Here is a 12,973-nt window from a genome sequence, read left to right as displayed (position 1 = left end):
ACTTATTTCATTAGTTTTTAGAAAATGTTCCTCGCTTCTTGTTTTAAAGGGGACATATCATGAAAATCTGACATTTTCAATTTTTAAGTGCTATAATTGGGTCCCAAGAAAAATGTTATAAAGAACAACCCAATAACTTAGTTTTAGGTAAACCATTCTCTGCAATCATAAAATAGGTAATTAAAATTTGGCTCCGCTTGTGGTGTCAGTAGGTGATAATAGCACTCCTTAATCTGCACTAACCAACCACGGCACTGTCATTTATGACGCTTTTCCATTGCATAGCACCCCACCGTTTAGTTTAGTTTGGGTCGGGTCAGCTCACCTCACTTTGGCGTGGTTAGCTTTTCCATTGAGTTTAGTATCACTTCGCAGTGGGAGGGATTATAGGCGTGTCGTTATATTTGCGGTGCATACTGCTGTGACATCATACAAGTGAGAGCGTCCTTGTACATTCCCATACATTTATTTATTTATCAGTCCGTCACAAAATTAAAATTGGCCACCACAAATAGATGTTTGCACATCGCGTTTATAACTACCTCTGTCTCACATGACAGTTTCTGTTCAAACACCCGTGGCGTCAGTCGACGGCGCTCCGCTGAGCCTCAAGGAAGTTGCATTAAAGCATTAATAATACTGACGTGCACGTCGCGAATGTGCCGCCACAAACTGCAAGTCTGGAAAAAACTTTTATGTGTTCCTGATTCACAACCTGTGGATGTTTTTCATCGCTAAAAGGGTGTTTGGAAACTTACAGCAGAGCACAGATGACAACATGTTTGCTCGAGACAGTGCAAGCTAGCAGTAAGCTAAAGCTAATATTTTACATAATAGGATGACGTCGATGACGATTCTCTCAGACCAATCAGTGATCTACAGTGTTTACGCGTCACGTTTAGTATCAGCTCGAGTCGCTTGTAACCCCAACCCAGGTGGTACGAAAAAAAGTATCGGGTACTGCGAAGTGATACCAATGGAAGGGCTCCCAAAAGGAAGTTGACCCGACCCAAACTAAACCAAACCGCAGGGTACTATGCAATGGAAAAGCGCCATTAGTGCAGAGATCAGCTCATTTACATTTAAAAGACACACTCAAAACTGCACATTTTTGCCCACACCTACAAAGTGGCAATTTTAACATGCTATCTATATGGTATTTTGAGCTAAAACTTCACATACCATATTTTCCGGACTATAAGCCACATTATTTTATAATTTGGCTGGTTCTGCATCTTATAGTCAGGTGCGCCCTGTAAGTCTGTATCAATTAATTTTGACATTTATGAGGCAAGAGACAACATTATTGTCTAGAGCCGCGAGAGTCTGTCATATGCTGCTCCTGTATTTATGTATTTCAATGAATTCAGTGATATGGAAGGACGAGCCTGCGAACTTCGGTTAATTTAGCCTATTCAACCTTCCAGGTATGTTCTGTATGCTATTGTTTATCGTGTAAATAACTGATAATATTACTTTAACGTACAGACATCTATTCAGCCTGCTGTTCTGTGTGCTAGTGTTTGGTTGAACAACTTGCCTTTCCAGATTAAATGTCTGTTCTTCGACTTGGATTTTGTGAAATCATTTTCTAAATAAATGCGATGTATAGTCCACTGCGACTTATATATATTATTTCATCTTAATGACGCATTTTTGAATGATGCAACGTAAACTCTGGAGCGACTTATAGTCCGGAAAATACGGTACGTACTTTGGGGACACCAAAGATTTATTTGACATCCTAAAAAAGTCTTGTGAAATGTCCCCTTTAAAATATAACATGTTATACAATAGCAAGACATTGTACTGTAGCACAATACCTGTGAAGCCTAGAGACCATGTGATGTTGAGTTTAAAGTTGTTGGAAGCATTAATCGACAGATACAAGTCCTTGTTGGTCTGAAAAATAAACAGCATTATGATGTAAAACACTAAAATAGATGGATAAAGTCATTCTTACAGTAATACTTTTCATTTAGAAAGGTTTAATGGCAGCTCAAGGGGCCGATCACCAAACGCGTTTATGGCAGTTGCAGGTGCCTGTTTTGAATGATTTTCTATGGGCAGTAAGCGTTATGCGCGCTGTTTATGCACGCCAAACGCCTTGCGTTTTTTGCCACCTGCCGCGGCATCAATATTTGATTGACAAGACGGCTGACTCTGTAGTTGCCTAGCAGTATAAAAAGCTGTGCCACACTGCTCTTTTTTTTAAAGTGCCCCCCAAAAAAGGCAGTATGGCGTGCCTTGCGTTTCCACGCTTTCAAAAAGTTTTACAATTGACACATACTTTATATGCAGATTATTTAGAGAAAATACCTTTTTTTGCATTCAGTACTAATGTTATTTGTAAGAAACCATATGATTATATGCTATCATTAAATGGAGATTTGTAAACTATACAATTGTAAAGTACAATGTATACATTTGACAAAGTAATAAAGAAATACAAAGAGAAAGACAGTACAAGTCAGAAGAAAAGGTACAAAAGTTGTCACTGGAACCAATGTAGTACAGATGTGTACCTTTGTGCGCACTTACACTATCCAAACCAAACCACGCCTAGCCGTGTTTGACCCTACAAAGCCTGGTTAATTTGACTAGTGTGATCGCTCTGTACCAAGTCCAGGCCCGGTTTGGTTAATAGCGCCCTGGCCGTCTTGCAGGGGTGGGCGCAGGGGTGAGCGCAGTTCACTTGGCTTCAGGCGCAAAACCTTCATCTGCATCTGCCTTTGTAAAAACATTCTGATGCGCGCAGCAGGGTTACGTGAATGTCTAAGCTGCACAAACAACCAAACAACTAAGCAATATGATGGCATGTGAGAGGGCTGTGTGTCATCGCGCACCAAACAACTCTGAATAAAAAACACGGACTTAACATTACGATGGGCTCCAGTGTTAAGAGAGCGCTTTACATCCTGCTTTCTTCAAAACAACCACATTCTTATGGCGAAAGTGCGCCTAGGCTCGGCTCGATATAAGTAGAGTGTGAGTTTGTCCTCCTGGGGGAGTGGGGGGACAATTGTGCTGGGTCACAGTTTGGTTTGAATACTGTGAGTGCGCCCTTTGCGGTACCAATATGCACTTTTTAGTTACAAAGGTGTATTTTGAAAGGTACTGCCCCATTCACAACATTTGTACATTCTTGTTCTTGTGAGAGTGTGAAATGGTGCCCTTTAAAAAGGTCTTAATATGCCCCCTTAAACACAAAGGTGTAGTTTTTAAAAGGGTACTTCCCTAGTAACAGCTTCTGTACCTTTTTTCTGACTTGTTTTTGTGGACACACTCCATTTTGATTCGGATGTGACCTTACTGACCTGTTCCGGTGTTGCCATAAAATTAATGGCTGTGTAGTGCCGATCATCGTCCTGAAGAAGACTGAAGGTGAACTGATAGTCTACTAGAAGAGAATCTAGTAAAGTGGAAAAGAGAAACCACAAACCACATTTACAACAAGAATAAAACAGGCTTCAGCTGAAAAAAAATCAGGAGAATACATGTTCAGCTACAGACTTGGTGGTTTATGCACATGTCAAGGCAATGATTTAGACTGAGCTATTCTCCAAATCCAAAGAGAAGCTCTTGGCAAGAAAGAATCAGTCGTGACTCGTGACTTTTTGACAGTTCACATCTGCACAAGCAACCAGGGGTCACTGTGTCTGATTCAATTGTAAAGACGACATGTGATTAAACAGCAACAGAGAGTGAATCAATGAATGAGGATTGATTTGATTGTCCAGTAGGTCAAAATGAATTTCATGAGAGAAAAAGCTGAAGTGTCATTGACATGATTGCATAAAAAGACAAAGATTTAGCTTGACACAAAATAAAAAAACATATGCGTGCTGTGGTTCATCCAATTTGTCTTTCGTGTACTTAGAGGAGTTTGCTAAAAAAGGTATATTTAATGGATCCTGCCAACAAACCAGCATATCTGAATGGCCTGAGGCTGGGATTTAGCAAAAAGTATTTGATAAATGTATACTACGTGCTAAGAGAATCTAAACTCTTCGTTTCAGTTCACTTTACATACTTTGTTTATCTGTCCAAGTATATTTCCCTTTATGCATCCGGTCGATGCATTCGGAAGTGACTTACAATGCATTACAAGGTATACATTTTTTTTTAGTATGTGTTCAAACATATGTCTTTTGCACTGCTAATACAATGCTCTACCACAGAACTACTATACAGAAGCAAAAGTATGTGGTTCAGCATGGTAGATGTTCACAAAAAGCAAGCAAAACTAAACAAATAGCCTTTATGGCAAAATGATCATGGTTCATATCAAAGTTACCATCTCAAGCTTATCTCTTTCTCTATAGCCTCACTTACTAAGTTGTTGAAACTGAGATTATTGCTGTTTCTCTCTCTTGCTCTCTGTCTCTCTAATTGTTCACTGCAGGGATACAGCAAAGCCATGTTTATCCCCTAAGGGTCGTCACTAAAAGTTTTTTTATGCACAGTAAGAGACAAAAAAAGAGCAGAGAATCTAAAGAGAGATCAACAGGCAGTTTTGGGCTGTGAGATAAATGTGGTCATGTATATAAGAGTACAGTACTAAAAGCAACATCTAGATATCCTGCTGTGATAATGTTTATACTTTTAAGTTTTGTGTGCTTTTACGACTGCATTTGTGTGTGCGCCTGTTAAAGAGTTCAGAAAGTATAATAAAACATGACCATAAAAACAAACAACCGCCAATACGCTTTTAACATGTTTGCTTTCATTCTGTTATAAAACAAGGCAATTAATTGCATGAATTCAAGCAGTAAATTAAATTACCCCTCGAGAGAAGTCAGAGAGCACTTATAATGTGGTTCTTTTGTGTTATCCAAATCCAGCACTTCTGTGAGACAACATGTGTTACTACTCGAGTTATTCTATACATCACAGCAGAATTAAAATCATATACGCTAGAAACATTTGGGAAGTCTGACTATTTTTAGCAGTCTAATAAAACATCCTCAAGAAGCCACCAGAGGACATTCAGATCGCAACCAACAACACAACGTGCTCTGTTTATGAACTGCATTTACTTTAAATACATAACCTAATAAAGTCATTATGATAGTTTCAAATAACCATCTTGACAACCCAAAGTACATTTTCCTTTAAACAATCTGCAGAACACATTTCATTTTCAGCTTCAGAGGTCTGAAATGAAGCAATAACTGAAACACATCCCTGGTAAATGGGATCTAGGCATGTCATTTACCGTCTCCTACTGTACCATAAACGTTATCATCCTCAATTTTGGAACACCTTGTTGGTGGTAATGAGAAATACAGAGATTTAGGGACATCTGGAGTCATCTTTATAGAAGCAGTAGAGAAAATAGCATGCTGATTTTAAATAATAACTTGATGCTCAATTGATTCACATGTGCCTCTGAAGGCAGCAAGCTGAAATTATCATCAAATTTGGTCTTTTTGCATAGGGTTTCTGTACTCTCACACAGTTTTGCAGTATGTTCTATGTATAATGTGCAGTATAAAAATTAAAAGTATTAATTTTTTGCTTCGTAATTACCTACTGTCTTTAAAAAAGTCCTAATATGTACCATTTAGATACAGATACGCATGCATTCCTTTGAGGTACCAATATGCCAAACAGTGTGATGAAGCAAAGCATACCATTGATTTCAAATGGAAAGCATGCAAGAGGACGGGGTCGCAATGTTTCACATGGAAAGCAAGGAAGAGGATGGGTCGCAATGTGAACATAACATGATGACGTAACTTTATTCAAATGAGAGCGACGATTCACAACCAATGAGCCAATCACTGAAATAGTTTGGGAATGTGTGGGAACTGATGGATTTTAAGTGAGAGAGTCAAGTGACAGTGCTAAAACAGTGCTAAAAATGTTATAGGCAGATATGATACCGCTAAGGCAACACGCATCAAGACAGATGAGCGATCTATTAATCAAGCCAAAGCGCAAACAGATGGATGTGAAAGTAAGTCGTAGATAGTGCTGTGACGGATCACAGTTGATCCGTGATCTGTACGAATCACAACCCATGGTTCGGCTCGCGTGCGATTCTTGGAAAATTCGACCGTTTGAACTACTATTAATAATATTTAAATACATACATACATAAAGTGCAGAACATATACACTCACCTATAGGATTATTAGGAACACCTGTTCAATTTCTCATTAATGCAATTATCTAATCAACCAATCACATGGCAGTTGCTTTAATGCATTTAGGGGTGTGGGTCTGGTCAAGACAATCTCCTGAACTTCAAACAGAATATAAGAATGGGAAAGAAAGGTGATTTGAGCAATTTTGAGCGTGTCATGGTTGTTGGTGCCAGATGGGCTGGTCTGAGTATTTCACAATCTGCTCAGTTACTGGGATTTTCACGCACAACCATTTGTAGGGTTTACAAAGAATGGTGTGAAAAGGGGAAAAACTTGTTACAACCGAGGTATGCAGCAAAGCATTTGTAAAGCCACAACATGCACAACCTTGAGGCGGATGGGCTACAACAGCAGAAGACCTCACCGGGTACCACTCATCTCTACTACAAATAAGAAAAAGAGGCTACAATTTTCACAACCTCACCAAAATTGGACAGTTAAAGACTGGAAAAATGTTGCCTGGTCTGATGAGTCTCGATTTCTGTTGAGACATTCAGATGTAAGAGTCACAATTTGGTGTAAACAGAATGAGAACATGGATCCTTAATGCCTTGTTACCACTGTGCAGGCTGGTGGTGTAATGGTGTGGGGGATGTTTTCTTGGCACACATTAGGCCCCTTTGTGCCAATTGAGCATCGTTTTAATGCCACCGCCTACCTAAACATTGTTTTTGACCATGTCCATCCCTTTATGACCATCATGTACCCATCCTCTGATGGCTACTTTCAGCAGGATAATGCACCATGTCAAAAACCTTGAATCATTTTAAATTGGTTTCTTAAACATGACAATGAGTTCACTGTACTAAAATGGCCCCCACAGTCACCAGATCTCAATCCAATAGAGCATCTTTTGGATGTGGTGGAACGGGAGCTTCGTGCCCTGGATGTGCATCCCACAAATCTCCATCAACTGCAAGATGCCAACCTATCAATATGGGCCAACATTTCTAAAGAATGCTTTCAGCACCTTGTTGAAACATTGCCACGTAGAATTAAGGCAGTTCTGAAGGCAAAAGGGGGTCAAACACAGTATTAGTATGGTGTTCCTAATATATATATAGCAATTAGGGATGTTAACAATTAATCGATCTTCGATTAATTGTCGATAAGAATTTACTCGATAAAACTTAACGATTGTTGAAATTAAAACAAGATAATGCACGTGTGTGCGGCGCCTGCGCAAAACACATACAGTCGGAGAAAAAAAATTAAGCGAGCGCGCAAAAGTTAAACTACTAGCTATGCTCACAACGATGCTCGATGCCAAGCACACGCATGTGCTTTTTAACGTCATGCGAGACGAGGCTGGCTGGCTGCCAACGCAACGAAATTACATCCGCAGTGGATCTGACAGGGTCCGACGCAGAAAATGCAAATACGTTTAGGATACTGAAAGCAAAGACCCTCTTCGGGGAAGCCTGCAAGATTAGCATAGCAACGCTGCTATATACAGAGAAGGAGACCAGAAGCCGTTTTTAATTAACAGATTAAAATGTCATCTTAAATTATGGCAAAAACTGTCAAATGTAAACTGTAACTGACTGTCGTTACACCCTGAATGCCCGCAACATATATCACTGATCATCATTATTGACTGGCTGAGACGCTGCGTGTTTTCTAATGGAAGGTTGGCATCTCCGTAATATAAGCATCTTTGCTGAAAGTACGTCTAAGCTGATGTGACGACGAGAAAAGTGCCCTTCGTGTGCTTCTTGGATATAATTACAAACAGTGTATCAACGACTCGGAAAGCGAGGTAAACAACTTGATAAATAACACTTGATGATAATAAAACTGTTATTTTGACATGGACTTTCATGCGTCTGTTGCAGAGTGCCCATGTGAGGCGGAGTTATACACTGTGTCTATTAGTCATTATATTTCTCACGGTAGGAAAATCCATTGTTTTCCTCCGTGTCATGTTTGTGTGTGTGTGTTGTTCACTTACCCCTGCCATGTGCTCGTTAGAGCAATCCCTTTCACCTGTGTGTTGATTGTCTCGCTCCAGCTGTTCATCATTACATCATCTCCATATATACTCACCTGACTTTCTGTTCCCTGCCAGATTCTATTGTTTGCTCAGTCTCCGTGTTGCTTGGTTGTTTCGTGTACTCTGGATTACGTGTTTCAGTTGGATGTGTATTGTCGTCGTCGTCTTCGTGTGGATGTTCTGTGTCAGCCTGGATTTCACCACTGCTCACCACTCCACCAACGTCGCACTCAAAGCACCAACTTCCACCGTAGTCATCGTCACCATTGCCTTCAACAACACCGGACTGGATTACTTCCGCATTAACTCTGAATACTCTCTCTTTGTTTACATTTAATAAACATTGTTATATTTTTCACCTGCGTTTGCTTCCGTCTCTTACAAGTCATTACAGAAGAATCTGGCCAACATGGAAGCAGCAGGTGGTCAACCGATCTCAGCGTTGGAGGAGTTTCTCCAGCGATCTCTGGCTCGTATGGATCATCAGGATCAAACCATCGAAGATATGCGGAAGGCCGTCCAGGTAATGGTGGCGAAGGTTTCCGAGCTCTCTCAGCGATCTCCGGACATCACGCCTCCCACTGCGCCACCCATGCCGCCCGCACCATCTTCACCTCCAGGGGGTAGTTTCATCCAGGAACCGAGACTTCCTATCCCGGAGAAATACGCCGGTGAGCCCAACTATTGCCGTACTTTTCTCTCTCATTGCTCTTTACACTTCGCCCAACAGCCCCGGTCTTTCTTCCTCGAGGAGACGAAGGTGGCGTTTACGCTCTCGCTCCTCAAAGGCAAGGCTGCCCTCTGGGGGACGGCGGTATGGGAAAACAAGGACAGCTGTTGTTTCTCGTTCGCCTCGCTTGCAGAGGAGATGAAGAGGGTTTTCGACCGCTCCGTCGCCGGGAGGGAGGCCGCCCGTCTCCTCACGGATCTCCAGCAGGGGGAGCGGTCGGTCTCGGACTATGCCATCGAGTTCCGTACCCTGGCGGCGGAGTGCAGGTGGAACGAGGAAGCGCAGTGGGATCATTTCCTGCATGGGTTGGCGGATCGGATCCATCGAGAGATCATCACGGCGGAATTACCGAAGTCGCTCAACGGGTTGGTGGACTTGGCGATCCGGGTTGACGCACGCCTTTCCACCGCTGCCAAAAGGAAGACTCAAGGTCCGTCCCTACGTCAAGCGGAGTCCACGGATCCGTCCAACGAAGTTTCCGCTGGTGGTCTCTCAGATCCGGAACCCATGCAGGTGGATCGAGCTCGGTTACCCCGGGAGGAGAGGAAGCGGCGGAGATCCCGGGGTCTTTGCATGTACTGTGGCGAGTCGGGTCACCAATGCCAGAGGTGCCCGGTAAAAGACCAAGCCCGATAGTAAAACAGAGGCTACTATCGGGCAGGATCTCCGCACAGAAGACCTCTACTACATCCACTCTCCTTCCGGTGAGACTACGGTGGTCCACTATGTCGCACTCAGGGCACGCACTTCTGGATTCGGGGGCGGAGGGCAACTTCATCGACAGCTCACTAGCACGTAAGCTCAAGTTACCTTTCACTTCACTCACCCACCAGATTGCGCCCTTCGCCCTCAATGGACATCAGTTACCCACTATCAAGTACACCACAGCACCTATCACACTCATCACTTCCGGAAACCACACAGAGACTATTTCATTTTTTATTACTGACACTGCTCTCTCCCCCATAGTTCTTGGACATCCTTGGCTTCATTCCCATAACCCAAGAATTGACTGGAAACTGGGTTCTGTTACCAGCTGGAGCGAGGAGTGTCATAAGTCCTGTCTTGTCTCTGCTTGTGTTTCTGTTTCTGAGTCTGTGTTTCAGGGGAAAGCAGTGGATTTGTCTACCGTGCCCGCGGAGTACCACGACCTGAAGGAGGTGTTCAGTAAGTCGCGGGCTGATTCTCTTCCTCCTCATCGTCCCTATGACTGTGCGATAGACTTATTGCCAGGTACGTTTCCGCCTAAGGGCAAGTTATACTCTCTGTCCGTTCCGGAGATGGAGGCCATGGAGAAATATATTTCTGATTCTCTGGCAACGGGGTTCATTCGCCCTTCCTCATCTCCAGCGGGGGCGGGGTTCTTTTTTGTGGGGAAGAAGGACGGATCCTTGCGACCTTGTATTGACTACCGAGGGTTGAACAACATCACGGTAAAGAATACTTATCCTTTGCCGTTGATGTCTTCAGCTTTCGAGAGGTTGCAGGGAGCGTCCGTTTTCACTAAATTGGACTTACGTAATGCATATAATTTGGTTCGCATCAGGAAGGGGGATGAATGGAAGACTGCGTTTAACACCCCTCGTGGCCATTTTGAGTACTGCGTGATGCCTTTCGGTCTCACGAACTCGCCGGCAGTCTTCCAAGCACTCGTTAATGACGTGTTGCGAGACATGGTAGACCAGTTCATATATGTTTACCTGGATGACATATTGATTTTTTCTTCGTCTCTCCAGGAACATTTGCAACACGTACGACGAGTGCTTCTGCGGTTGTTAGAGAATGGGCTTTTTGTCAAGGCGGAAAAATGCGTTTTTCATGCACAGTCTGTTTCTTTTTTAGGACACATCATTTCGACTGAGGGTGTTCGCATGGATCCTGAGAAAGTTAAGGCTGTGGTAGATTGGCCATCCCCAGAGTCTCGCAAGGCCCTGCAGAGATTTCTGGGGTTCGCCAATTTTTACCGGCGTTTCATTCGCAATTTCAGCCAACTAGCCGCACCTCTGACCGCTTTGACCTCCCCTGGTTTGACGTTCAGGTGGTCAGACGCAGCTGAGGCTGCGTTTGCCAAACTGAAAAGCTGCTTTGTTTCAGCTCCCATTCTCGTTACCCCTGATCGTTCACGTCAATTCATAGTGGAGGTCGACGCGTCAGAGGTGGGGGTAGGAGCAGTGTTGTCCCAGCGCGCATCCTCAGACGGAAAGGTACATCCTTGCGCGTATTATTCCCATCGTTTATCTCCTGCGGAAGTTAACTATGACATTGGCAATCGAGAGTTGTTGGCGGTCAAGCTAGCACTGGAAGAATGGCGTCACTGGCTTGAAGGGTCGGGTGTACCTTTCATTGTATGGACGGACCATAAGAATCTCGAATACATTAGAACTGCCAAAAGACTTAACTCCAGGCAGGCTCGGTGGGCATTGTTTTTCGGTCGTTTCGATTTTACACTTTCTTACCGGCCGGGTTCCAAAAACATCAAACCCGATGCTTTATCCCGTCTTTTTGAGCGTTCCGATCGTACTGCTACTCCCGAGCCCATTTTACCGGAGAAAATCATTATCTCCGCGCTCAGATGGGAGGTCGAATCGAAGGTTTTGACAGCCTTAGAAGGGGTAACGCCCCCGGCTCGCTGCCCACCGAACCGTTTATTTGTGCCGGAAGGGTTACGGTCAGACGTCCTCCAGTGGGGTCATGGTTCCAGTGTTGCTTGTCACCCAGGGGTTAGTAGAACTAGGTTTCTAGTCAAGCAACGATTTTGGTGGCCTGGTATGGCTCGTGACGTCCACGACTTCGTCTTGGCTTGTTCAGTTTGTGCCGTTGGTAAGACTTCCAATCGTCCTCCAGATGGGTTACTTTTACCGCTGTCTGTCCCTTCGAGACCCTGGTCCCACATTTCGCTAGATTTTATTACCGCCCTCCCACCCTCTAAGGGTAATACGGTGATTTTGACCGTAGTGGACCGGTTCTCGAAGGCGACCCATTTCATTCCCTTGCCCAAATTACCTTCAGCCAAGGAAACAGCGGTAGCTGTCATTGACCACGTCTTCCGAATACATGGCCTCCCGACAGACGTGGTCTCTGACAGGGGTCCCCAGTTTGTGTCCAAATTTTGGCGAGAGTTCTGCAAATTGCTAGGGGCGACTGTTAGTCTTTCGTCCGGGTTTCATCCCCAGAGCAACGGTCAAACCGAGCGAGCCAATCAGGACGTCGAAAGGGTGTTGCGATGTCTGGTTTCCAAGAATCCTTCGTCCTGGTGTCAGCAACTCTCAATTGTGGAGTACGCACACAATTCTCTGCCGGTGTCATCTACGGGCATGTCTCCATTTAAGTGTAGTTTAGGGTACCAACCACCTAATTTTGTCAGTACTGAATCCGAGGTGTCGGTTCCCTCCGCAAACGCACTAGTCCAGAGGTGCCACCGCACCTGGACCAGAGCTCGCAGAGCCCTGCTCCAGGCAAGGTCACGCACCAAGGCCAAGGCCGATCGCCACCGGTCGAAGCCTCCTCGATACGTCGTCGGTCAAAGAGTGTGGCTTTCAACCCAGAATATTCCGATGCGTTCCGTCTCGAATAAACTTGCTCCCAAATTTATTGGCCCGTTTTCTGTTACCAAAATCATTAATCCGGTAACAGTGCGTCTTAGCCTTCCTCCTGCGTACAGGAGGGTTCACCCCGTCTTTCACGTTTCCAAAATTAAACCGGTGATTTTTTTCCGTCTTAATCCGCCTGCCCCGGTTCCCCCTCCGCCTCGTATCGTTAATGGGGAGACCACATATTCGGTTAACCGTATTCTGGACTCCAGACGGAGGGGACGCGGATTTCAGTACTTGGTGGATTGGGAAGGTTACGGTCCGGAGGAGAGAAGGTGGGTTCCTGCTCGGGACATACTGGATCACCGCCTTATTGATGAATTCAATCAACAGGTAAAGCAGGCTGGGAACGCCGAGGGGCGTTCCTAGGGGAGGGGGTACTGTCACGGTAGGAAAATCCATTGTTTTCCTCCGTGTCATGTTTGTGTGTGTGTCTTGTTCACTTACCCCTGCCATGTGCTCGTTAGAGCAATCCCTTTCACCTGTGTGTTGATTGTCTCGCTCCAGC

At 44.2% G+C, this 12,973-nt stretch overlaps 2 protein-coding genes across 3 annotated transcripts in view; one reads left to right on the top strand and one right to left on the bottom strand.

Annotated features, from left to right (window-relative positions):
- Positions 1-12,973, top strand: part of LOC129416763 (hyaluronan-binding protein 2) — a 304,383-nt gene that overhangs the window by 132,716 nt on the left and 158,694 nt on the right. The gene's annotated exons all lie outside the window — the stretch shown is intronic.
- Positions 1-12,973, bottom strand: part of LOC141349179 (attractin-like protein 1) — a 226,123-nt gene that overhangs the window by 69,012 nt on the left and 144,138 nt on the right. For both annotated transcript variants that reach the window (XM_073873146.1, XM_073873147.1), the window contains 2 exons: positions 3,318-3,412; positions 1,824-1,902 (listed from right to left, as the gene is read on the bottom strand). In XM_073873146.1, coding sequence (XP_073729247.1) covers positions 1,824-1,902; positions 3,318-3,412 — 174 coding nt within the window. The remainder of the gene's footprint in view (positions 1-1,823; positions 1,903-3,317; positions 3,413-12,973) is intronic.

Source organism: Misgurnus anguillicaudatus, chromosome 11 (assembly GCF_027580225.2).
Source record: "Misgurnus anguillicaudatus chromosome 11, ASM2758022v2, whole genome shotgun sequence".
NCBI lineage: Eukaryota > Metazoa > Chordata > Actinopteri > Cypriniformes > Cobitidae > Misgurnus > Misgurnus anguillicaudatus.
The sequence above is the reverse complement of the archived record's forward strand: the minus strand, read 5'-3'. Positions and strand labels throughout refer to the sequence as shown.